This window comes from Ruditapes philippinarum, unplaced genomic scaffold, assembly GCF_026571515.1.
Source record: "Ruditapes philippinarum isolate M1 unplaced genomic scaffold, ASM2657151v2 ctg868_1_1_1_1, whole genome shotgun sequence".
Lineage (NCBI taxonomy): Eukaryota > Metazoa > Mollusca > Bivalvia > Venerida > Veneridae > Ruditapes > Ruditapes philippinarum.
The window spans coordinates 279931-305023 of NW_026852866.1; the positions used below are offsets into that span (position 1 = coordinate 279931).

At 32.9% G+C, this 25093-nt stretch overlaps 1 protein-coding gene across 1 annotated transcript; it reads left to right on the plus strand.

The window, feature by feature from the left end:
* The first annotated feature begins 1269 nt into the window (after nt 1-1269).
* Nucleotides 1270-25093, plus strand: LOC132726811 (uncharacterized). Its single transcript, XM_060712189.1, has 5 exons — nt 1270-1488; nt 12068-12104; nt 12281-12427; nt 14982-15236; nt 23822-25093. Exons 1-5 carry the CDS (start codon nt 1474-1476, stop codon nt 23854-23856), a joined length of 489 nt encoding a protein of 162 aa, XP_060568172.1. The 5' UTR covers nt 1270-1473; the 3' UTR covers nt 23857-25093.

Consider the following 25093-nt stretch of genomic DNA (forward strand, 5'->3'; position numbering starts at 1 on the left):
ATATACTACTGACATTAATGAACATTTTGGTATATAACATTCATTGTTGCAATAACTGTCCAGGTTCATCATTTTCTAGGTCCTGATTGTCACCCTACCATACCCTACGTATAGGCTACGGTTTATACGGATAATTACCGACATTGTCAGGAAAGCAATGATGCGAATCTTGTCACTACGGTAGAGGCAGGATTAAAGGTCTTTATCGGTTTATTTCGTTGCTTAACGCGAACGGTACGGAATGTGGTAGCCCAGACTGTTTGTGGTAAATTAAGATCATGTACCCCTGTTCAGGGCATAAATACTACATTCTTAGTGTTAAACAGAATATAGCGTGAACATTCAATAAATGTAATGCTCCTTTATAATTACTGGGCCTATGGTTAAATATGATGACTCAAATGCTGAAGGCAGTAATCAATGCATAAGGACACATAATAGATTAAGCCTCAAAGTTGACTGATTTACTATAGAACAAATAGTACGAAAATTCACCGGGCCGAGGCCATAAGCTACGGTTTTAATACGGATTAATACGGCATTGTCACGGAAAGCCACGATCGGAATACGTTGTACTACGGAGAGGCAGGGATTAACACGGTCTTATACGGTTTATTTCGTTGCTACGCGAAACGGTACGGAATGGTAGGCCCACCACTGTTTAGTACGGATAAATTAAGTATCATGTACCTTTTCAAGGGCATAAATACTACATTCTTGTTAAAAACAGACATATTAGCGTGAACATTCAATAAATGATAATTGCCTTTTATAATTACTGGCTGCAGGTTTACATGAAATGATGGGAAAAGGCGTAAAATCAAACAAACAAACAAACAAACAAACATGAAATGACTCAGAATGCGGAGGCAGTGAATCACATGCATAGAGGTACAAATATATTAATGACGAGGCCACGAGATGATAAGTCGTGCCCACGAGATAATATCTTGAGGCCTCAAGATAATAAGTCGTGGCCACGAGATAAAATAAAACTGCAAATGTCACCTTTAAGCCACCGTATATTTACCACTGCCATTCATTTACCTGTAAATATTTTAATACCATAATACTTTCTATTGCATAAACGTTTTCTTATATAACACTACGTTCATTTATTGTCAATTATTTGACAGGTTTTATACAAGATTGTTTTATTCCACCATAATGTCGTAACGGTTTAACAGTAAACCTATTACAAATAAATTGGTATAATTTTACCTTCACCGGATCGATTATCTTATTATTCCAAATCAATAGATCAGAGTACTTTATTTACTTATTCATACATGAATATGTGTATTGGGATTTTCTGCGTGTATAAAGATAGCGCAAACATCGTAAATATCAGTTTTTGTGTTGGGTAGAAACGGGTGTTCGCTTGATCAACTTTAATTTATTTAACTACTTTTTTTCATTACGACAATAATCAATGGCTTTATCATAGTTCAGATAACAACACAGTGAAGGATAATGGCCTCCAACACGGTAAGCTTACAATTTTATAACGTTATTCTATAATCTTGTAAAGTATGACCTTTGTATAAACAGTAAATTTACTGTACGCTCTAGTAAACTAGAACTTTAAGGAAACGGTATCGCAATAAGGTTGTTTGACACTAAATTACGAAACGACGAATTATGTCTGACAATACATGTATATTAGAGGCTCTTACTTTTACTTATATGTATCTTTATATTTAAATATTCAATAAAAGCAGTTAAATTGAAAATAAAGTGCAATTATTATTTTTGATCTCATCAAAATCCAAAGCAAGATTTGGTCGTACACATCGTCGCATATTAATTCAGTTTTTTTCTTCTTCGATTATTATAATACAAGTGTGACAGTCATAAAATATAAGGACATACATCATTAAATCATGTAAGAGTTTAAATACATCTGCTGCAGATTTTACTTCATTCTAAATTCACACTTAATTTCATATGTCATTTGCCAGAGGATATGGACTGTCTCGTTAATAATTCTCCACACTGAACTATTCAAACCATGACTGCTGCATATTATATACATGTTATCCGGAACTCGGCAAATGTGGGGTTTTCCCGGTACAATTTTTAAGCTTGCCGGTGCACTACCCGTCACAATAGATTAACCAACCTGTTGTACTTACTTTAGAAGCTGTGTCTGGGAAAACCCGAATTCCGGAGTAAGTCTATTTAATTGTGTGCAAGGACCTTGCGATTCTCGACATTGGTCAGTTGGTTTAAAAACAATCAAAGAACATTCATAAAAATTGCTACATCTTCATAATAAATAAATAAATAAATAAAAAATATTCCATTTCAAGAATGCTTTATAAATACACACGAAGTGTTCCTTTATAAAAGTACTTAGCGACTTCATTATTTCCATAAAGATATTTCGAAAGGATTGACCTATTAAATGCTTTTGAGCATAACGCTAACATCAGCGATCGATACATAGAACTGAATTTAAATATCGTTGTTCACCTTGCCATGAATAACTATATCTGCATACTCATACAGTTGAATATTATTTATGGCATTTATATCAATTCATATGAAATGATTGAATTCATTTTAACAGAATTTTTAAAGATTTTTCAAATTAAACTCTAAGAAAACATGGATTTATGTTATGGTTATACTGTAAGGATTGCTGCTCTGTAACACCGCACTTTGGGGTCAAACGCAGTTTGGAGTCCAACCTCAAAGTGCGTTACGCACTTTGGTGTCAATACAAAGTTTGACCCCAAAGTGCGTTACACAGGTACATATACATATTTTAACATCAGGGGTAATAGAAATTAAATCAATAAGAATTAATTTGAGTGATTTTTTAAAAATAATGTCTTGTAGTTAATGCTAATTGTAAACTAAAAACAACAACGAAGAAGCCAAATAGAGAAATAGTCAAATAGCCAAATATTCAAATAGAGAAAATTAGAATCCCTAAAGAAAGTTATAAACGTCAAAAATTGAAAATGACTGCTTCATATTAAATACATGTTATCCGGAACTCGGCAAATGTGGGTTTTTCCCGGTACAATTTTAAAGCTTGCCGGTGCAAGCTCTCAAGTGTAAACTTCCGTCCAAACCCCCTAGCACCGGCTTAAACAGAGTTCAATGGTCAATTTCGAATTGAAAAAACATCAAAGTCATAGAAAGCGTGTGCCCTAAACTAGAAAAAGTTAAAGTTCATAATGTTATAAACACAATTAAAAATTGCACTTTTAAAACGAATTTAAAATTTTTTCACAGATGATCTGGCACCAAAATATATATCTGAACTACGAGTTTATTCTAGTAATGATAGATATAATCTTCGCTCTTCAGAAAATAATGATCTAATTCACTTCAGGTCACGGACAAACATTTACATACAAAGCGGCACATTTATGGAATACATTTGCAACTGACATAAAACTACAAAGTAAATTGTCATCTTTTAAGGGGAAACTAAAGGATTATTGCGTTAATAGAAATTTATATAGATCTCTTTTTTTGTTTGTTTTTGTTTGTTTGTTAACATTGATTGATGATTGCATATGCATACGAAGTTAAGATATTAATTTCCATAAGTTATTATATATAATCCACAAACATGCTATGTATTTTGTAAGAGTGTTTGTCGTAATTATATTGCTGTTTATTGTTATTTCTGTTTATATATGTATAGAAGGTCATATTGGAAATAAGTTGTATGTTTATTATGTACTCTTAATACTGCACCAAAAGTTATCAAGTAAATGGCTGACATAACAGAATAGTTTTGAAGCATCTTTTGTCACAATATAAGTACTTACGTAGTTTATTATATTGTCACAATTTTTAGATATTTCAAAGGGTTAATTTAATAAAACATTTACCACTTGAGTATTAAACACATTTTTAGCTCGACTATTCATTTGTCGGCGTCGGCGTCCATGTGGTTAAGGTTTTACGTGTTAGCTGGCATCTCCATAACTGCTGAAGGGAATGGATTGAAACAGCCGTGTTGGACTGTCTTTAGGGATTCTTATTTCACTATATTTTATCGCCACATCAGCGTTGTTTGTGCCGTGTGGAGGCTGTAAAAAGTCGCCCCGTACATTCAATCAGGGATGTTATATTTCCAATCCTTAAAGATCGTTCAGCACGACATTATTGTTTTGCTTGTGGTATTTTAGTTCTATCTATTCGGCATCTTTCTTGTTGGGTGGTTCCAGTATTCCTCACTTGAATACTATTGAATCACCCTTAGGATATGAGGCCTGCTTTTTGTATACATTGCTTGCAATGTATACAGAGTTATAGCTGTATTTCAAATTTAGTACACCTAACGTGTTTTGCTGAACAACATCCACCTTTGGATGAAACCTCGATAAAAGTAGATCCTCATTTTGCAGGATTGTCACATTAAGATCACTTTTTATTAATATACTGTTTGCATAGTGGTCAATAAGCTTTGAAAGTTCAAAACTATGCACTTTCAGTTCAAATAAACATTTTCTAAACATGAAAGCAAAAAAATAAAAATTTCTATTTCATTCATAAAAGCATTGTGTAAACCTACGCTTTCAAACTTCGTATCCACGCATGCGCGTGCAAGAATGAATGAATTACGACAGACTCTGTATAAAAATATGTCCAACACCCAAAATTAATATTAAATCAAACAAATAAACCTTATTTACTTTTAAATATAGACTTGCATACTTTTTCTTTTTCAAACTGTGTTTTAGAAAACGAGCATATACAGATATATATATGTCTTATTAGTGTTATGTAACATTGTAAGCGTCTGTATGAATGGATTAAAGTTTACGTTCTGACGTATTGTCATATAATTGCATATAATAGAACCCTATCAACGTGGTGGCATCGGATGAGTATGCAATTATTTGTTTCACACCTGCAGTGTGAAGTATTTCTGCCACTTTAGTGAAATATATCGTCCAAAAGTCATTTTCGGGAAGGGGAAGATTCGTACTGAATATTATTCGAACTAAGGATTTGTACTCAATATTAATTGAATTTAGCCTTCGTAATCGGTATTATTCGAACTGACAATCATGGCAGATATGTTTAGACCCCCTGGACATTAAGATGTTGAAAATTGTTACATATCACATAACTTTATCAAATGGAAGCGCCAATAGAAATTTACTTTAACAGTGTTGACTGCCAGTGGAAATGCTGAGAAAGATGAAAAGATACAAGTAAATATCCTATTACACTGTGCTGGACCAAAAGTTATCAATTTACATGGGCAAATGCAGAACATAAACTGAAAGTGAAAAAATTATTTGACAAAATAGAAAGCTATTGCAATCCTAGAAAAAATGAAGTGCTCAGAATCACACAGATTTTGGGTAACAAATCCAGATAATTATTCATCATTTGACAGTTTTCTTACAGAGTTTTGAATGCATGTTGAGTCCAGAAATATATTTTGAAATATATTATTTACTATCAAATCACTCAGTCAGACTGAGCCGACCATAACATATTTTTACATAACTCCTTAGACTATTGATATATATAAGGTAAAATTATTAGCCATATATGAGCTTATGATTGCATGGGCAGTTAAATTACAGCCATTAGTAAAAAAAAGGGTTGACCTGGGATAAAAACCAAAGTGAAGAGTGAAATATGACACTCAACACATGTACATTCTAAATATTTAGATTGATGTCTATGATCAGATTTAGCACAATTAGTAATTTAATTTCCCCTGATACCACAAATATGAATTTATTTAGAGTCCTGAAGATCTTTTTATGATGAAATCTTAACTGAAAAACCAGGTTTAACTGAATTATCATAAAATTCCTTGCCACAATGATAACTAGAAGGTACATAAAGCCAGTCAAAAAAATATTTCTATCCATATTCATCATTCCTGGACCTCCATCCATTTGATGAATTTCTCCAACTGGTAAATTTTTCATCTTATTATATTTTGTTTGTTAATATAAAAGATTTTTTTATGTTTATATACAGCTAGAATAGTCTGTAATGGCTAAGATAGACAGATAAGAACAAACTATTTAGTAAACATGAGTTACATCCCTTCAAATGGAGATAAAGATGAAACCCATAAGAAATTGCCATGTCTGACAGACAGCAAAATTATAAAATTCTGCAGGCTCAGTTTACTTAGGCCTATTAGGAGGTAGTGGTAATAACTGTGGGTCAAAAATGAAATGATATAATTTTCATGGGATGTTTCTGATATGATTTACTTTAAATAATGGGTCATTATCAATGAATGTTTCTTGACTTCTATGCCCATGTGTAATAGATTATTGACATTGCCAGCTAGATAGCTCAGCTGAGTGAGTCAGTACAGCCCACATACATGTATAATATTCTGATTCAGGTTTGATGCCGGTCAAACTGCACATTTTTCTCACCCTGTGATATTTTCACCCTGTTACTTTTAGGGTTCAATATATGTTTATGATGGTACATAACTGAGAAATAAGTCAATTCACTTTGTTACTTAAGTGTGCCAATGAAAAAGGAAAAATTTCAATATGCTGTGGATTATGTCAATGCATAGAGACTGAAAATATTTAAGCTGTAGAGCTGCTGTATGGTATTCCAAGTGTTCTGGGTTTTTTGGTAGTGCTGAGGTATGGTATTCTGAGTGTCTCTGGTTTGAGTTTTAGTCAGGCTGCATTTCATTTTCTCACTCTTTTATATTGATAAATATTTTCAGCTCATTATTAGCTGGACTGCATATATTAATGATTTATTTGTATTAAATCAATATTGTTAAATATTTAGTTATTATTTATATATGCATGTGACTTTATTTTGATAAGGCATTGTAACAGTACTACTTCTCAATTTGACCTTTTTTGTATTGGGGGAGAAGCCCTTAATTAACTCCTTACCAGTAAGTTTTATTGTACACGATGATGATAGCTTGAAAGGATTTAGCTAAAAAGATACTACATGAATCATTTTTTCCTATTGGATTGTAAAATATTTATTGATTGTCAAAAAACTATATGGAGTTCTCCTCGGTGACATTAAACAGTCCCAGCTGGCCATACATGCAGGACCTTGCAGACCATGAGACAGGGTGGTCTGTACCAAGACAAATCCGATATCGAAACATGGTGGACAGGACAGACAGTGATGTTCAGATCCCCCACTCAGAAAGGAAGTTACTACACTCAAGGTCCTGGTCTTCAATTACTTCATTTGCTTACTTGGAGTAAAGGTGCCGTAAAACAATAGTATGGTATCACAAAAAAGCACAGGCTGTGATAAAAGTCAAACCAAAAAAGATACTATAAACTGAATTCATAGATTATATAAAAGAAAATTTATTAATTCTTTAAGTTTATAGTCAACAAAAAAAAAGATACTGAGTATTTAATTTTGATATATAGCATATTAACACACATAAAGTGCATTATGCCATATAAATTTCAACTTAGTGCTTAAATACTTTCTGATGAACTCAGTAAGCAAACATGATTTACTAATCTTTAGATTCCCACACTCCTCTCCACCTAGCTCCAATGAGATCCACTTGGTTGACCATAAAATGTACCATACCTCATATTGTTTGTTTACAGTTTGGAATGAAAAAATGAAAGTTTATTCTAGATATTATAAAGCTTAATTTTATTAAATTTCACAAGGCTTTCAACACATCAACAATGTAATTGTCATTTTATTTTTAATGAAATGTGTTGGACTGCTGTCTGGTGCATGTAGATGCTGTGTTGGCATATAGCGATTCCCCTCTTTTGTGTGTGTGTGCATGCATGCGTGCCTGTGTGTGTGTTTTATACATTATATAGTTAACATCTTTTGAAAACATCTTGTCCAATTTCAACCAAACTTGACAGGGTTGTTCCATGAGTAAAGGGCTTCCAAAGTTGTTCAAAGACTTAAATGAGGCCTAGAGCATAGATATTTTCAAAAGGCATTGTCTGGTAGACATTCACAAGATTTTCACATTATACCCTGGGTGTAAAATTAGCCTTGCACTAGGTTCATAGATTTTCCTGATATGTATGTAGTTAAAACTTAAAATCTTCTCCTCTGAATTGACAAAGACTAGAGGTTAGATATTTGCCATGAAACATTTGGTAGTTAACCTCTACCAAGATTATTCACGTTACAGCCCAAGAGTCAAAATTAGCCTCACCCCTGGGTCATATATATTAAGGTTTTCCTTATATGTATTATAGCAAAAACTTTTTTAAAAAAATCTTTTTATCAGAAGGTTTAAGGCTTAGATACTGGTAAATAATATCATCAGTACGTCCTTTACCAAAGTTGTTCAAATGTTGCCCCTAGTGAAATAGCACCAGGGTGTCATAGGTTTTCCTTAAATGTATAAACATGTATAGAAAAAAAAACCTAAAAAATATTCTCCTCTGGATTGACAAAGGCTAGATGTTTGATATTTGGCATGAAACCTTTACGTGTGTAATAAACCTCTATCACTATTGTTCAAATTATAGCCCTGGGGTCAAAATGGCTCTGCCAAGGAGTCTTTTGGGTTTTCATTATATGGTATGTATATAGTAAAAAACTTTAAAAAAAATCTTGTCTGAAGATACAAGGTTTACCAGGCACCATGGTGTCTTAGGATTTTCTTAAATGTATATACATGTATAGAAAAAAAAAACTTAAACAGTATTCCCCTCTGAATTGACAAAGACTAGAGGTAAGATATTTGGCATGAAGCATTGTGTAGTCGACCTCTACCAAGATTGTTTTAATTTTAGCACTGGGATAAAATTTGCCTTGTGGAGGGTTGGGGGGTCATTAATTTTCGTAATGTACTTGTAGAAAAAAATTTAAGAATGTACAAGGCTAGAGCTTAGGGCTTTGATGCCTAAATTTTGTCAAGTACAAATGCTTTTATTTTGAATCGATAATTGCACTATGGAGTGCATTTTTTCCAGTGAATGCGTTTTGCATGTAAACAAAAATGCTGAATGATTCAATACCACATTTTTGTAGACTACAAACCCACATGTTGGTCTTGTTTTTAAAGTAATATATAAAAACACTGAAGACTCTATTTTACTATTTCAGCATTGTATACTGCAGATAATAAACCGATCTTTGCAAACTGATTTCTGTATTGCTCTTCAATTTCGCAAACCATATAGTCTTGCCTGGAAAAACACAGCACTAGTCTGTAGGAACAACACCTCTTTCTTGTCCTATTAATAACTTGAGAAGAAATAAGCCTAGATTTGTGTTCGAAATTGATTGTAACCAAAAGATGACTTCTATTGAGTTCATTAGATTAAAATCACATGGTCTTGATGTCAAGCAATGTATACCTCAGTGCTTGCAGTGCTTTGATTTAATTTGTCTTTTGGCGTTATATCTGTGATATGCAGGCTTCATAACCTCAGATCCCCTTTCAAAATTCCATTTTATTATCATAGTTCCGCCCATTGTTTTCTCGTTTAGGGCACACGCATTTTTTTTACTTGGGGACCATATGCCGCTTTTCGTGGAATGGCAGTAACGTGTCACATTGAAAGTTCCATGATAACCACCATATGAACACATCTGCGGATGTTTCAAAATTCTAAATTTTACCAGTTCATGTTAAATGTTGAATTCTGCTTAAGCCGGTGCTAGGGGGCGTGGACGGTAGTTTGCACTTGACAGTACCGTCCATGAACAGGCTCAATCAAACCGAGCCTGCAACATTTTCAATTTTGCCGTGTTGGGCTGTCTTTATTTCACTCTCTTTTTTCACACACTTCTTCCCTGTGATTATCTAACATTATTGGCACAGGTCCCATAACTCTGATTTGCTTTTTGCATATTTATGACCCTTTTTCGACTTAGAAATTTTTGGTTAAGTTTTTGCGTGTAAGCAAGTATCTCCATAACTACTGAAGGGAATGGATTAAAACTTCACATGCTTGTTTCTGTGATTATTTAACATGATTGGCTTAAGTCCCATAACTCTAATAATTTGCTTTTTTGCATATTTATACCCCTTTTTCGACTTTGAAATTCTTGGTTAAGTTTTTACGTGTAAGCTGGTTTCTCCGTAACTATTGAAGGGAATGGATTGAAACTTCACACACTTCTTCTCTGTAATTATCTAACATGATTGGCACAAGTCCCATTACTCATATTTGCTTTAATTCCAGTCCCATAACCCTAATTTGTTTTTTTGCATATTTATGCCCCCTTTTCGACTTAGAAATTCTTGGTTAAGTTTTTGCGTGTAAGCTGGCTTCTCCGTAACTACTGAAGGGAATGGATTGAAACTCCACACACATCTTCTCTGTGATTATCTAACATGATTGGCACAAGTCCCATAACTATTATTTGCTTATTTGTTTTTTTTTGCATATTTATGCCCCCTTTTCGACTTAGAAATTCTTGGTTTAGTTTTTGCGTGTAAGCTTGTATCTCCATAACTTTTGATGTGTTTGTGCCTTTTGTGAAATTTTATTGATTCATAATAATCAAGCAGTGATTTACTCAATAAAAACATCTTTATACCAAGCCTTTGTACCTTTTTTTGGACAATTTTATGTATTCATATAGATAAGCATTAATATAAGAAGAAATAGTTTATTTCAGTAACTTATACATTTACAGTATCTCGTTACATACAATTATAATAGTTCTGTGGTCACGTGACAAAAGCAAAGAAAAAAAATAATAAGAACATAAAAACTTTTAACTAATGACATTCTAGAAAATTTGTTTCAAACGGAGAACAGACAGCTGCAAATAAAGGGAAAAACAGAACATCACAACATCATTATCATTCATAGAAATAAAAAGACGTGAAAAATAAGATTATATAGATTTCTTTCAGTATAATATTATCCGTATTTACAAGCTTAAGCCAAAATTTAATGATTTGTATGTATCTGTTGATATGTAATATGTTGATATGTAAGGGGTATCTACCTAATTCGCCATACACTGCATTATTACTAGCACATTGTTTTACTCCTAATATTGATTTGCAAAACTTTAGGTGTACCCTTTCAATATCTTTAGATTTAGTAAAACCCCAAACCGGACATGCATAATTAAGTATTGAGCCAACAAAGGCATTAAATAATTGTAGTGAAACATGAGGATTTAGATGAAATTTGTTTATCTTATTCAATAAAATGCCCATATCTTTTAAACCTTTCCCTACTAAGCACTGCGTATTAATTTTAAAACAAAAGAACCTGTTTAATAAAAACAACCCCTAGATAATTAAAATCGTTAACAACTTCAAAATGTTTCTCATTATAATACCATTTTTCACTTAAATTGAACTTTTACGGAAAACAACAATTTTGGTTTTGTCCGTATTGACCTCAATTATTTGCAATATTCATACACGGTATTTAGCGATTTTTGTAAGTCTTCTTGTGATCTGCCAACTATCACCATATCATCGGCAAACAATAAAAAAATACATAATTCATAAAAATTGAGACCACAATCCATTCTGTTTTGTAAAAATAATTCAAGGTCCTTTAAAAATAATGCGAAAAGTGCCGGAGAATTATTTTGTCCCTGCCTTAGGCCTATCGATATATTGAAGAAGTCAGAAAATGTATTACAATGTTTTTACACAAGATTTTACATCTGAATACATAGCTTTGAATATTTTAAAATTTTACCATCCAAGCCCATCTTAAATAATTTATACCAAAGCGCGTTTCTATACACAGAGTCAAACGCTTTTTTTAAGATCGACAATAGCGCACGGAAATCTGTTATATGTTGTACTAAATTATGTAAAACAAAAATTGCATCCACAGTTCTGAGCCCTTTTCTAAAACCGAACTGGGCGTCTGATGACATATTATTATCATCAAACCATTTTTCTACCTTTGAAGTTAAAATACTAGTTAATAATTTACCAAAATTATTTTGATCCCAAAGTGCGGTGTTACGATGCTTAACTGAAACTCTCACAGTATGTATTGACTCAATTTGATTTGTACTTTCTTATTTCTTCTAGACGGCCATTTAATGAACACATTTTCTTTATCCTTGTCTTTATAAGTAATTATTTCTTTTGTTATTGTCATTTCTGATATTTATAGTGAAAATTGTATTTTATTTGTAGGACAGGAAACAACAAAAAAAGAAAGCCAACGAAAATGGTAAGTCTCAATTCCTCAGTTCTCGCACGTACAATTATTAAAAAGAAAACATCTATGCTGTTTAATTTTGTTATATAGAATTATGAACACTGCTAATTATGTAAATAGCTAATTAACTCTATCTCAACTTTTAAGTAGCAACAAGCCTTTGATGAATTCATAATTTCCTATTTCAGATATCAGGAAGCTGTTTCAAAATTTTGACAAAAACAATGATGGTGAAGTTTCAATAAGCGAACTTGTAATGGGTTTACAAGTACTTGGAAACAACCCTACAAAACCGGAAATTGATGCTCTATTAAAAGATATGGGTGTTAAAGCAGGTAGGTGTTCACATATTACCGACTGAGAAAAACGTTGACTGCGAACATTATAACTCGACTTTACCAAACATATGGAGAACTGTGAAGGCACATTTGTCTCGGAGCACATTTGTCTCACGAAGTGTGACCGATGTGTTCGTAAACATTCATTTTTGCGACAAAATAGAAGTGAGACAGATGTTTTCGACACACAATAGAAAGGACACTTGAAGCACATTTGTCTCACATTTTTTTCCATTAAAAACTTAAAAGGTAATAATTATGCCCGTCCGTTTACCGGCTACCAGCCCTTGTTCTGTGTTTTCTGTATTTATAATACCGTTTTAGGTCACTTCCGGTCAATCAAAAACTTCCTGCCTCTGCATAGGAGTCATATAATAAATTAAAGATTATCCCTGTTCTGCATGTCACAATGAAAATTTATACAAGTGCAGCATCCAGAACCTAAACACAAATGCAGCAAGTCTATTCTTATCGTTATTAATTGTGATACGTTTATTTTCAATGCTTAAAGTTTTATAGATGATTTATGGCACTAGAAATATTCTTAGCAAAACAAGGTAGTATCTTAGGTGGCATAAAGGAGACATAAAATTTTCTTATTTATTACGTGCGCACACGGTAGTTTTTTCTTACGTGGCCACGCGATACTATTACGTGCGCACGCGGATATGTATTCCGCATTTGGACCCTGACCGGGATCGTCGCATGAATAGTTCGACGCCCCGTGTATGTGTCGAACCTACAGCGGTTTTTGAAATCACTCGGCCACGGAGGCCCTTAAATGATCTATGGAAGAAAATAAGAAGACCATTACACACGTTTTGTTTTCATAAGAAATACATGTATATGTATAAAAATAGTCATTTTCCAAGAATTGAGGCTTTCAGATCCGCCATTGAAAAAGCACTTACAACATGCATGAGCTCCTAAAATAATCCGGGTAATGCCATAATTATGGAATATCGGGCCACTCAGAATCGGGCGAGACGAGACATTCCGGTGAGACACGAAGCGAGGCACGATATTGTAACACGAGATCTCGCAATGTCGAAGTATCCCTCAGAAATGAATACATTAGGGCAAGTATGAGTTTATCAATATTCAAATAATGATTTCTGAGGAAGTTAGATGCTTGTATTAACCCAAAGTAATTCGCGATAAATGTGAAATAATGCGTCATAAAAGTAGCAAAATGTAAACAAAGGAGTATTTTGACTTCAATACAAAATTCTAAATCACTTCAACTGAACAAACTGCAAAAAGCAGCAGGTGAAAAATGCTTCAGGTAATTAGCCAATGAGTATCTTTTTAGAGCTATGAAAGTATACCAAAAATAAAAAAAGCTTTAATTTTGAGGAATACAAATAAAAGCATTCCTCAGGCATAATGGGCCTTTAAGTGATTTTATGTAGACTATAAAGGGAATACTATTTAGCGGTATGACCTGGAACCAATTTCTTGTTTTGCTTCGACGAACGAGATGCAAAGCGAGACGCGAGAATTCGGCGAGATGCGAAACGAGGCACGATATTGTATCATTCAGTATCAACCGATTACGATGTTCCGTTTGGACATAAGTAACATTTTTGTCTCCCTGAACAGCTGTGCACAATGGTACAAAGGTGAAAATGAGATGGTACGATGGTACGATGATTAAAACACGATGGCACGATGGTGAAATCACGATGATGCGATGACACGATAGAGAAAATAATATCGCGTTTTCATCATCATGCCATCGCAGTTTCATCATATCGTTCCATCGTATTTTCACCATCGTAACATGGTCTTTCACCATAGTACCATCACGTTTTCATCATCGAGCCTTCGTTGTTTCACCATCGAACAATCGTTGTTTCACCATCAAACAATCGTTGTTTCACGTTCGTACCATTGTGTTTTCACCATCGCACAATCGCGTTTTCATCAACGTACCATCGTGCCATCGCGCTGTCACCATTGTACCACCGTGAACGGGATTTAGTATGTTTCAGTCTACGCCTTCAGGTTAAGCCAATTTCTTGAATTAGAGATATTATAATTAATAGTTCACTTTAGGTTTTCATTAAGAAAGCATAAGCAAACCTGATGATTACAGTTGACATGAGGTAAAACGGCGAACCTCGATTCTAAAAAAAGTATTTCTGACGTGGGGAAATGTGTGACAAATAATTCATTAAAAATGACATGAGACAAATGTGCTTTCTTGTCCCTTAAAAACACAGGAGACAAATGTGCTATCTTGTCCCTTAAAAAAACTTGATCGGAGCACGTTTGTCACACAAATGAGTTTTTTGGGATAGACATTGAGGTCCCATTTGTCTCATGTGGGACAAATGCGACCGCATCGGTCTTACGTAAGACAAATGTGCTCCGAGATAAATGTGCTTCTACAGAACTGTCCTATTCACCATGGATTAAAGTTTTTGTGTAGTAAAATATATTTTACTATAACTTTTTTCATTTCTTAAGTTATCAACTTCAAAATTCAAATATTTGAAGCTAAACCATTTAAGTTAAAGTTTAAAATGTTTAAACTTTTATTTTACAGGTCAAAAAATAAAGTTTGACCAATTTAAAAAGTGCGTTGAAAAATATTACGATTCGGAAGATCTCGGTCCAGAAGCTGAAAGCGACAGACTAGATAGGGCCTTCAAAGTATTTGATAAAAATGGAGACGGATCAATAGACAGAGAGGAATTGAAGGTTGTTTTAACAAGCATTGGTGACAAGATGACGAATGATGAAGTAGAAAGTATGTTTAGAGAAGCGGATAAAAATAACAACGGAAAAATTGACCTTAAAGGTAATAAAGTAGTTTATACATACACTGCTAATAATCATAATTAATCTAAACTTTATAATTATGTACTGTAGTCAGCTCTAGTTATAAAAACACGTCCATTTACACATTGCTTTTATCGTTGTTCAGACTTTTAAGTCATGCCGACAGACAGGAGAAAAGACATGCTTACAATTAAAAGAAAACAGAAAAAAGTCAGATTATATAGCTAATTGAATGTTAAGTAAGGAAAAATGCGCTTGACGTTTTTTCATAATTTTGTTTAAAAGTCATTTTGATAACCATTTTACGCTCTATTTGATTATTGGTAGGGTTTACTTGACTAAGTTAAGTTGACTTAAGTAAATATAGTTCCACACGTTACGATCGCAAAATAAATGTTACCTCTATAACATCTTAAAGTTAATTGGTCAATAACGAAAGGTTTGTAATACGATGAATAATAATTGTTGATAGCATTTAGTTAAGAATATATCCCAAACAGTGATTTTATCGCTAAATAAAATCACTATGCAAGGAATTATATCACGAGGACATGGCCCTCGTGATAAAATGATGCGCATCCGAACGACAAACAGCGATAAAATCGCCGATTTGGATATATTTTTTCGATTCTAACACGACATTAACAAAAAAAAATGCTGCCGTACCTGATATTAAGCTAAATTGGGCCTGATTTGTTTCCGTACTTATTTTCAGCGCGTCGCATTTTTATATGCCCGAAAGGGCACATTATGTTATACGCCCTGGCGTCCGTCTGTCTGTCCGTCCGTACAAACCAGAGCTACATTATGGGGTTTGGTCTATTATTCTCATAACAATAGATGTCTTTGATGTCATTTATTCCGTTTCTCTTGTGGGGTTATTTTCTGCATTGTGGGGTTAAAAAGAACAAAAGAAATAACAAAAGAAAACCCCATAATGTAGCTCTGGTAAGAATGTCCGTCCGTACGTCCGTCCGTTAGCAATTTAGTTTCCAGAGCATAACTTAAGTTCCATTTGGCCCACAATGTTCAACCTTCATAGGATGATTGTCTATATTGGGTAGAAGACCCCTATTGATTTTGGGGTCAAAAGGTCAAAGGTCAAGGTCACTATTACCTTGATACTGAAAACAGTTTCCGGAGCATAACTTAAGTTCCATTTGGCCCACAATATTCAAACTTCATAGGATTATTGTCCATATTGGGTAGAAGACCCTATTGATTTTGGGGTCAAAAGGTCAAAGGTCAAGGTCACAATTACCTTAAAACCAAAAACAGTTTGCGGAGCATAACTTAAGTTCCATTTGGCCCACAATATTCAAACTTCATAGTATGATTGTGCATATTGGATAGAAGACCCCTATTGATTTTTGGGTCACAAGGTAAAAGGTCAAGGTCACTATTACCTAAAAATTGAAAACAGTTTCCGGAGCATTACTAAATTTCCATTTGGCCCACAATATTCAAACTTCTTAGGATGAGTGTCCATATAAAGTAGAAGACCCCTATTGATTTTGGGGTCACAAGGTCAAAGGTTAAGGTCATTATTAACAACTTAAGTATTAATCAACCTACAGCTGTAAAATGTTATAGGAGGAACAGCTTACAAATGCTTCATCCTTACGAAAAAAAAACACTTTCGGGCATATAATGCTCCGCCTAGCGGTGCTCTTGTTAGTTGTTACTAGTAGCCTGGACTTCAGTATACCCGGGCAAAATGTGCACAGAATTTAAACTTATATTTTCTGAAAGCTTTTAGTTGGTAGATTATAAAAACATAAAGTTCCCAAAAGTTCCCTCCCGGGAAACTCCAAAATCCAAGATGGCGTCTCAAATGGTGATATTTATAATATTATATGCTCTATTTGTGGGATTTCTAACAAAAAACAACCTTTCTTTTGTTGAAATGTTTGAAAGAAAAACATTTTTCCGTTTATTTCTCTGATTTGCTGCTTCTCATACCTTAATATCATGCCTAAAATGGCATCCAAGATGGCCGCCATTTTCATCCGAAATGCTATCTATGGGTTTTATCAATATTTAATTTGTTTTCCCAGAAAACAAGTTTTTTTTTTATACATTTGAAATTGCTACCGGAAGTTTCCATTTAATTGAAATTCTTGGGTTAAAACTATTAATTTAGCAAAATTTTAATTTACTAAGAACTTTATTTTTTGGCTGCTTTATAGACGCACATCTGTTTCTAAATACAAGGTGGAAACTCATTCTATAATTGTAAATTCGAAGTTCATGGAAAATGTGTTAATTAAATTAAAAACCACTTTTGAAGCTTCATGCCTCCAGATAATCCAAAATATTAATAAAAAAAATAATTTTGAAAATTGAGAAAAAATACTAAGAAAAATAAAACTATTAACAATTCAAATAGTTTGCATGTTTCACACAATCAATTGCTGATTTGGTGTTTTTATCACCATATTTCTATTGCCTGACTTATGCAGTAAGGGCATTTTTTTCATATTCTGGCCATAATTTCTCAATTTCGTAGATTTTAAGTACCATTTGCAATGTGTAAATTACTTTCTTTGTTCGCTTGGCAATACTTTACTTTTTAATAATTAATTTAAATTTTCAGTGAAACGTGTATGAATATGGAGGCATACTGCATTAAAAGTGGTTTTCAGTTTAGATAAAATATTCACCATGAACTTCGAATTCACAATTATAGACTATCTTTCCATCAATGTACTTTGCTTTTGCTTCTTCTTCGCGAATTTTTATACATATCAAAGTTTAACATCTTTTACTGCATATTTCATAAGTAAATATAAAACTGAAATCTAGTTCTTGTGTCTACTTTTAGAACAACAAAAGTGTCAACTTTTATAATGTGTCATAGTTAAAAAAGGAAATAAAACAGTAAAAAAATACGCTAGAGTCTATCCATTTATAGATTTTATTTTACATTTTAGTTAACATCTCTGTCAAATTCAGGAATTAGTTTGTTGTAACAACTTATATAACAGTAACAAAACAAAAATGTTTTTATTCACAAACAAATATTATCTGAGAGCAATGTAAATGAGTTCGAGGAAAACTAAATTATTTTTGAATCATCAAGAACGGTAAATAACTTGTTCGGTGCTGTCTAAGTAGTTACAACCAATTTCTTTTTGTATATTTAACATTAACGAGTATAACATTTCATATATATTTCATCAGATTTCAATAAAGTTGTATTTTGCATGGTCAAATTAAACAACCAGAAAAACAACAACTAAAAGCAAAAGAAAAAGATGCACATTACTCAAGATTTTCAGATCTCAATTGTAATCATCTACGGCATCTTTTCATAGCAGTGATCATTTTTGCAAAGTTATTTCAAAATCTTCACAAATGTGAATAAGTAACAGAATGGTCACAGTGTTGACTATTCAACAGTTGACAGTTGACCAGTATTTGTGACCTGGATATATCCTTATGCACATTGTGTTATAGAGATTATAATTTGTAACGAATTATTTTAAATTATTTCAACTTACATATTTTTAAGACCAATATACTATGAAATCTGTCACCTTTTTAAAAGCCTTCTTGACATCATAGCTTGTGATGTCAATATGCATAAGAACATGACAGGCACCAGCCTGACTTATTTATTTTTATGCCCCCGCCATGTAATGGCCGGGGCATATAGTGTTACCCTGTTCCGTCATTCCGTCCATCCGTCATTCTGTCATTCCGTCATCATCAGTTTCCGTTCATTATCTTAAGAACGGTTGCACACATTCAACTCAAATTTGACATATGGATATGTCATGAGAAAATACAGGTCAAGTTCGAATTTGGTCATGGTTCGATGATTTTTGGCAGAGTTATGCCCCTTTTACTTTGAAAATAATATGAAATTTTCAGTTTCCGTTCATTATCTCCCCAACGGTACAACACATTCAACTCAAACTTGACATATGGATATGGCATGAGAAAATACAGGTCAAGTTCGAATTTGGTCATGGTTCGATGATTTTTGGTAGAGTTATGCCCCTTTTACTTTGAAAATAATATGAAAATTTCAGTTTCCGTTCATTATCTCCCCAAAGGTACAACACATTCCACTCAAACTTGACATATGGATGCGTCAAAGGAATGCGCAGGTCAAGTTCAAATTTGGTCATGGTTCAATGATTTTTGGCAGAGTTATGCCCCTTTCACTTTGAAAGTAATATGAAATTTTCAGTTTCCGTTAATTATCTCCCCAATGGTACAACACATTCAACTCAAATTTGACATATGGATATGTTTTTGGAATGCCCAGGCAAAGTTCGAATTTGGTCATGGTTCAATGATTTTTGGCAGAGTAATGCCCCTTTTACTTTGAAAATAACATGAAATTTACAGTTTCTGTTCATTATCTACCTAACAGTGTTACATATTCAACTTAAATTTGACATATGGATATGTCAAAGGAATGGGCAGGTCAAGTTAGAATTTGGTCATGATGGTTTGGTGATTTTTTTGGCAGAGTTATGTCCCTTTCACTTTGAAAATAATATAGATACATCTTAGGAATAGGCAGTTTAAGTTTGAATTTGGTCGTGGTTCAATGATTTTAGACAAACTTATCTTTCCTGAATGTTGGAAAAATTTTGAACTTTCAGTTTCAGCACTCATACTTTTAGCCATTATTTTGTCTACAAATATGCAATATGCTATTTTTAAAAGGTTAAGACTGAATAATTTCAGTGCCTTGAATATTGTATGAAAATGGTTTGTGTTAACATTGAAAAATTTTAAGGGCTTTGAACTTAAAATGTAAAAAATAATTAATGCACCATCTGAAATTTTGGCTGCATGCGGGGGCATCCGTGGCATGATGACACATTTCTAGTTTTAAACACGAGTAAAACATTGCACTAAAGTTGTAATGACTACAGATTCAATTGCAAGTATATCATTTACTAAACAGTATAAGTCTGCTTGTCCATTGGCCTCAAGGAGATACGACATAAACTCCTTGACCTAGTACCGCTTCTCTTCAAAAATACACTTTTATAAAGGTAGCTTCCCTCAGACTGGACAAAGCCAGTTTAAAAAAGGTCATACTAGTGCTAATGCAAACTAAAGAGCAATATCCCATCAGACGTGTTCTATGTATCTCATCCATCAATTTTAAAAAACACAAAATCCTCTGTATGATTCTGCAAGAGGCGGCAATGTGAGACACAATTCTTAGAGCTTGAAAATGCACAAGCCCAAAATCTAGCTAACAGTTAACAGACCGACTCATCTTGCTTGATTTAAGTAAAGCATTTGACATTTAAGCTTGGTGCAAGAAAGCATGGACAGTAGCTTGCACTTTCCAGTAGAGTCCATGAACAGGCTCAATCAAACCGACCCCGCATTGCATCGTTTTCAATTTTGCCGTTTAAGACGCTCATAAGAGATTTTATTTCTCACTATTTTTTTTCCACATCAACGTTGTTTGTGTGGGAGGCCGTAAAATGTCGACAAGCATAGATATTATACCAGTATTACGTAAAACCATAGATGTGATATTTCTGATCATTAAAGATTGCACAACACAATCTTTTTCTGTTTTTGTGGTACTTTTACTTATTTCTATTTTTTGCTAGCTGGATGGTTAAAGTATTCCTTACTTGTATAATGTTTAATAACCTTTAAGAGATACATTGTATTTTCTGGTTTTTAAATTGCCTTTTGACTTCTGATCCTCTTTCAAAATTGTATTTTGTTTAGTTCCGACCATTTGTATATATATACTCGTATATATATATTCTTTAAACCATACACCATTTTCATGCTATGACATTTACGTGTCACATTACTTACGTGTCACATTTAAGGATCCATGATAACTACCGTATGAACACATTTGCAGATGTTTTTAAATTAAAAATCTTACCATTACATGGTCAGATGTTGAATACTGCTTAATTCGGTGCTAGGGAGCCGTTTTGCCCGTTCTTTAGGAATTATTTTTCTCTCTCTCTTTAATTTTATCTTTCACTTGTGGCGTACCCATTCTGCTCAGTATGCTAGCAGTACCTTAGACAGTTAATATATATAGACTGTGTATTCGCCTCCATAATCTTACCTTGTGCAATTTATGCATAGTTCTAAAAGTTCTGTTCAAGTATAAACTTTGTATCCAATAAATCAATTTATTAAAGACATGGTGAAACTATTCCTACACCAACAATCTCTTTTACTGATTTGTTCATGATATACATTTAACATTTTTGCACCATATTATGCAAATCTTTCCAGAAATATGTGTTTTTCTAAAATTCAATACCCTCTAAGTATTTTTGATTTTGGAGGTATTAGCCTGAATAACTGAAAACAAAAACTTAAATATTTAACTAATATACATTTTTATTTCCTTATACTGAAAGAGCATGTCTAATAAAGTTGTATAATCAAAATATGTAGCTATATTTATATGGTAAAATGGTATAAAACGTGAATTTTCAGTTTCAGCTCAAGTTTATGTTTCAAATTCAAATGTTGTTAGATATAATAGAAAGTTCAACCACACATGTTACTTTTTACATTTGCCTAAACATACAGCATTGATTAAGCATCCAGATGTCCTGTAAATGTATATTTTGAGTTCTAAATACTAGAATAACTTACCCCTAACCCAACAAAACAACTTTTTGGAGCGAAATGACAATAAAAATAATACAAATAGTAACAACAGAAGTGTGTATAGTATATGTATTTCCAATTTTATGTATAGACTTACAAATGAACCAATTACAACAACTTTTATTTGATATTTGATCCATTTAAAAGGATTGAAAGTCGATTTCTCTTTAAAAAATCCTATTTCATGGCGGCCATCTTGGATTTTTGACTTTACAAGGAGGGAACTTTTGGGAACTTTGTGTTTTTAAAACCTACAGGTTACAATCTTTCAGAAAATATAAGTTTCAATTCTGTGCAAATATTTTCTGTGTTAAGCCTATTTTTGGATTTAGTTGACTGGCCTATACGTCAAATGTTTAATGGTTACGTCACATATCTAAATACAAAACGTCAACAGTGATTTTATTGCATATTCTAACACGACCCGCATTTTTCCCTATTGAACATAGAAGAACAGAAAGTGTGTGTTATCATGCAACAGATGCACAGTTTGACGTTCTATTTTTAGACATGTGACGTAAACATTATACACGTGACGTAACCACTACGGCAACATTTATTTGTTGATGACGTGTTAGAATCGAAATAATATATCCCAAACAGTGATTTTATCGCTTGATAACATTACTGTTTGTCGTTCGGATGCGCATCATTATATCACTCGGGCTACGCCCTCGTGATATAATTCCTCGCATACGAATTCCAAACAGTGATGTTATTGAGCGATAAAATCACTGTTTGGGATATATTATTTCTTAAAAAGCACACACTTTCGGTCCTTCTATGTTCAATAGGGAAAAAATGCGGGTCGTGTTAGAATATACGATATATATACTAAAATATAAGAGGCATTAACTGATCTTTCTCATTTAGTATAATGCCACTGGTTTCTATATCATCAGTGCCCTGATCATATAATAGAAACCGGTCGGTTTATACTCTGATCATATAATAGAAACCGGTCAGTTTATACTCTGATCATATAATAGAAACCGGTCAGTTTATACTCTGATCATATAATAGAAACCGGTCGGTTTATACTCTGATCATATAATAGAAACCGGTCGGTTTATACTCTGATCATATAATAGAAACGTGGTCCGTTTATACTCTGATCATATAATAGAAACCGGTCAGTTTATACTATTATCATATAATAGAAACCGGTCAGTTTATACTCTGACCATATAATAGAAACCGGTCGCTTTATACTCTGACCATATAAATAGAAACCGGTCAGTTTATACTCTGATCATATAATAGAAACCGGTCAGTTTATACTCTGATCATATAATAGAAACTGGTCAGTTTATACTCTGATCGTATAATAGAAACCGGTCGGTTTATACTCTGATCATATAATAGAAACCGGTCGGTTTATACTCTGATCATATAATAGAAACCGGTCAGTTTATACTCTGATCATATAATAGAAACCGGTCGGTTTATACTCTGATCATATAATAGAAACCGGTCAGTTTATACTCTGATCATATAATAGAAACCGGTCAGTTTATACTCTGATCATATAATAGAAACTGGTCAGTTTATACTCTGATCATATAATAAGAACCGGTCAGTTTATACTCTGATCATATAATAGAAACCGGTCAGTTTATACTTTGATCATATAATAGAAACCTGTCAGTTTATACTCTGATCATATAATAGAAACCGGTCGGTTTATACTCTGATCATATAATAGAAACCGGTCAGTTTATACTCTTATCATATAATAGAAACTGGTCAGTTTAAAATGAGAAAGGTCAGTAAATGTATGTCATTTTTTAGTACAATTTTTCTTGTTCCGGCACATTTTTATCATTTATATAAGATAATAAATTGTTAAATGATATATGAAATTTTATGAATATAGATTCGTCTTGACTCAATGAAAGAAATTGGTAATCTATAGATAATTATATATGTATGTTATTTAAAGATGTAATTTGTTTTTCCCCTATTTTTCAGAATTCAAAAGAATGTTTCTTAAAGGAGTGAGATAGTGGCGAAGAGACATAAATTCATTGAATACTGTAGCGATATTTCTACTCAAAGATTATACTGATTTGTCTTTCTTCATTGGCTGTCAAAGTTAAGTTAAAACTTTGGCCTGATTTACTTTCAACCTGCTTTACTTTTGTAACAGACTTACATTTATTTCTTTTTGATTCTGGAAATGTGAACGTATATTTTCAACAGACCACACATAGCTAGTAGAAAAAAACATTGTGTAAAGTAAGTCAATTTAAACTCTACTGATTGCAGTTCAATTATTTTTCTTTAAGCAAGTTAGAATAAAAAAGACATAAAATTTAATGAACGTCATTGTGTGACACTGTGAAGTTTCTCTATGTATTTTTAAATCGAAACTGTGAAGAGAACAAACTATTGTTAAAAGGCATCTAAGGCCCGATTTATCAGATTGATTGATTGATTGATTTATTTATTTGTGTGTAGAAATATTGTAAGGATACGTTCTTTTATAAAGTACTTATTGCAAAAGCTTGCAATTGGGGCTAATGTAAAAGCCCGAGACCAAACGGGTAAGGCATTTAAGAATGTGTGTGGAATCCTGTATATATTTAAGACTGCTTCAAGTAATAGAATAAAAGATATAACTTTAAACATGTCCATTGATACGGAATTATTGACACTGGTGTTTTTGTCTTTACTTCGAACAAATTACACCGAGGATGGAAATAATATTAAATTATATCAAATGATGTTATCTCGTACATATCTATATACATGTAGATTATTGAGAGTGCTTTATTATCTATGTTTACAGCTATACTTTTGAATGGGGCATTAATATTTAAGAATATTTACATTTTGATACAACAATTAGGAATTTTTTATAGATTTTCAGTAATGCCGCTATATATTTTTTTACATCGAGCGTACAAAAAGCAGGGGTTTTCGAGTAACAACCACTGGAATATACAATGCAAGTACATGTATATCTAAATATGGTGAAAACTGTTAAGATGTGTTGTGATATGTGCTGAATATACTACCCAGTGAATGTCGTGTTCTTATATTTCACATCTGATTTACACATATACATTTGAATTGTATATAGAATACTTTCACATACACATTAAAAAAAAACACACACACACAAAAATATATATTGATAATCATATTACTTTTAAAAAATACACAAACATGTATATACATATATTGTAGATATTATATTTCTTTATATCTTTATATTAAACGTTTATATATAATAGACAA

Excerpts from the sequence above, each read along its gene's own strand:
- LOC132726811 (XM_060712189.1), top strand. Across the intron at positions 12,428-14,981 it reads AGATATGGGTGTTAAAGCAG|GTCAAAAAATAAAGTTTGAC; the intron begins GTAGGTGTTCAC and ends TTTATTTTACAG. Across the intron at positions 15,237-23,821 it reads CGGAAAAATTGACCTTAAAG|AATTCAAAAGAATGTTTCTT; the intron begins GTAATAAAGTAG and ends CCTATTTTTCAG.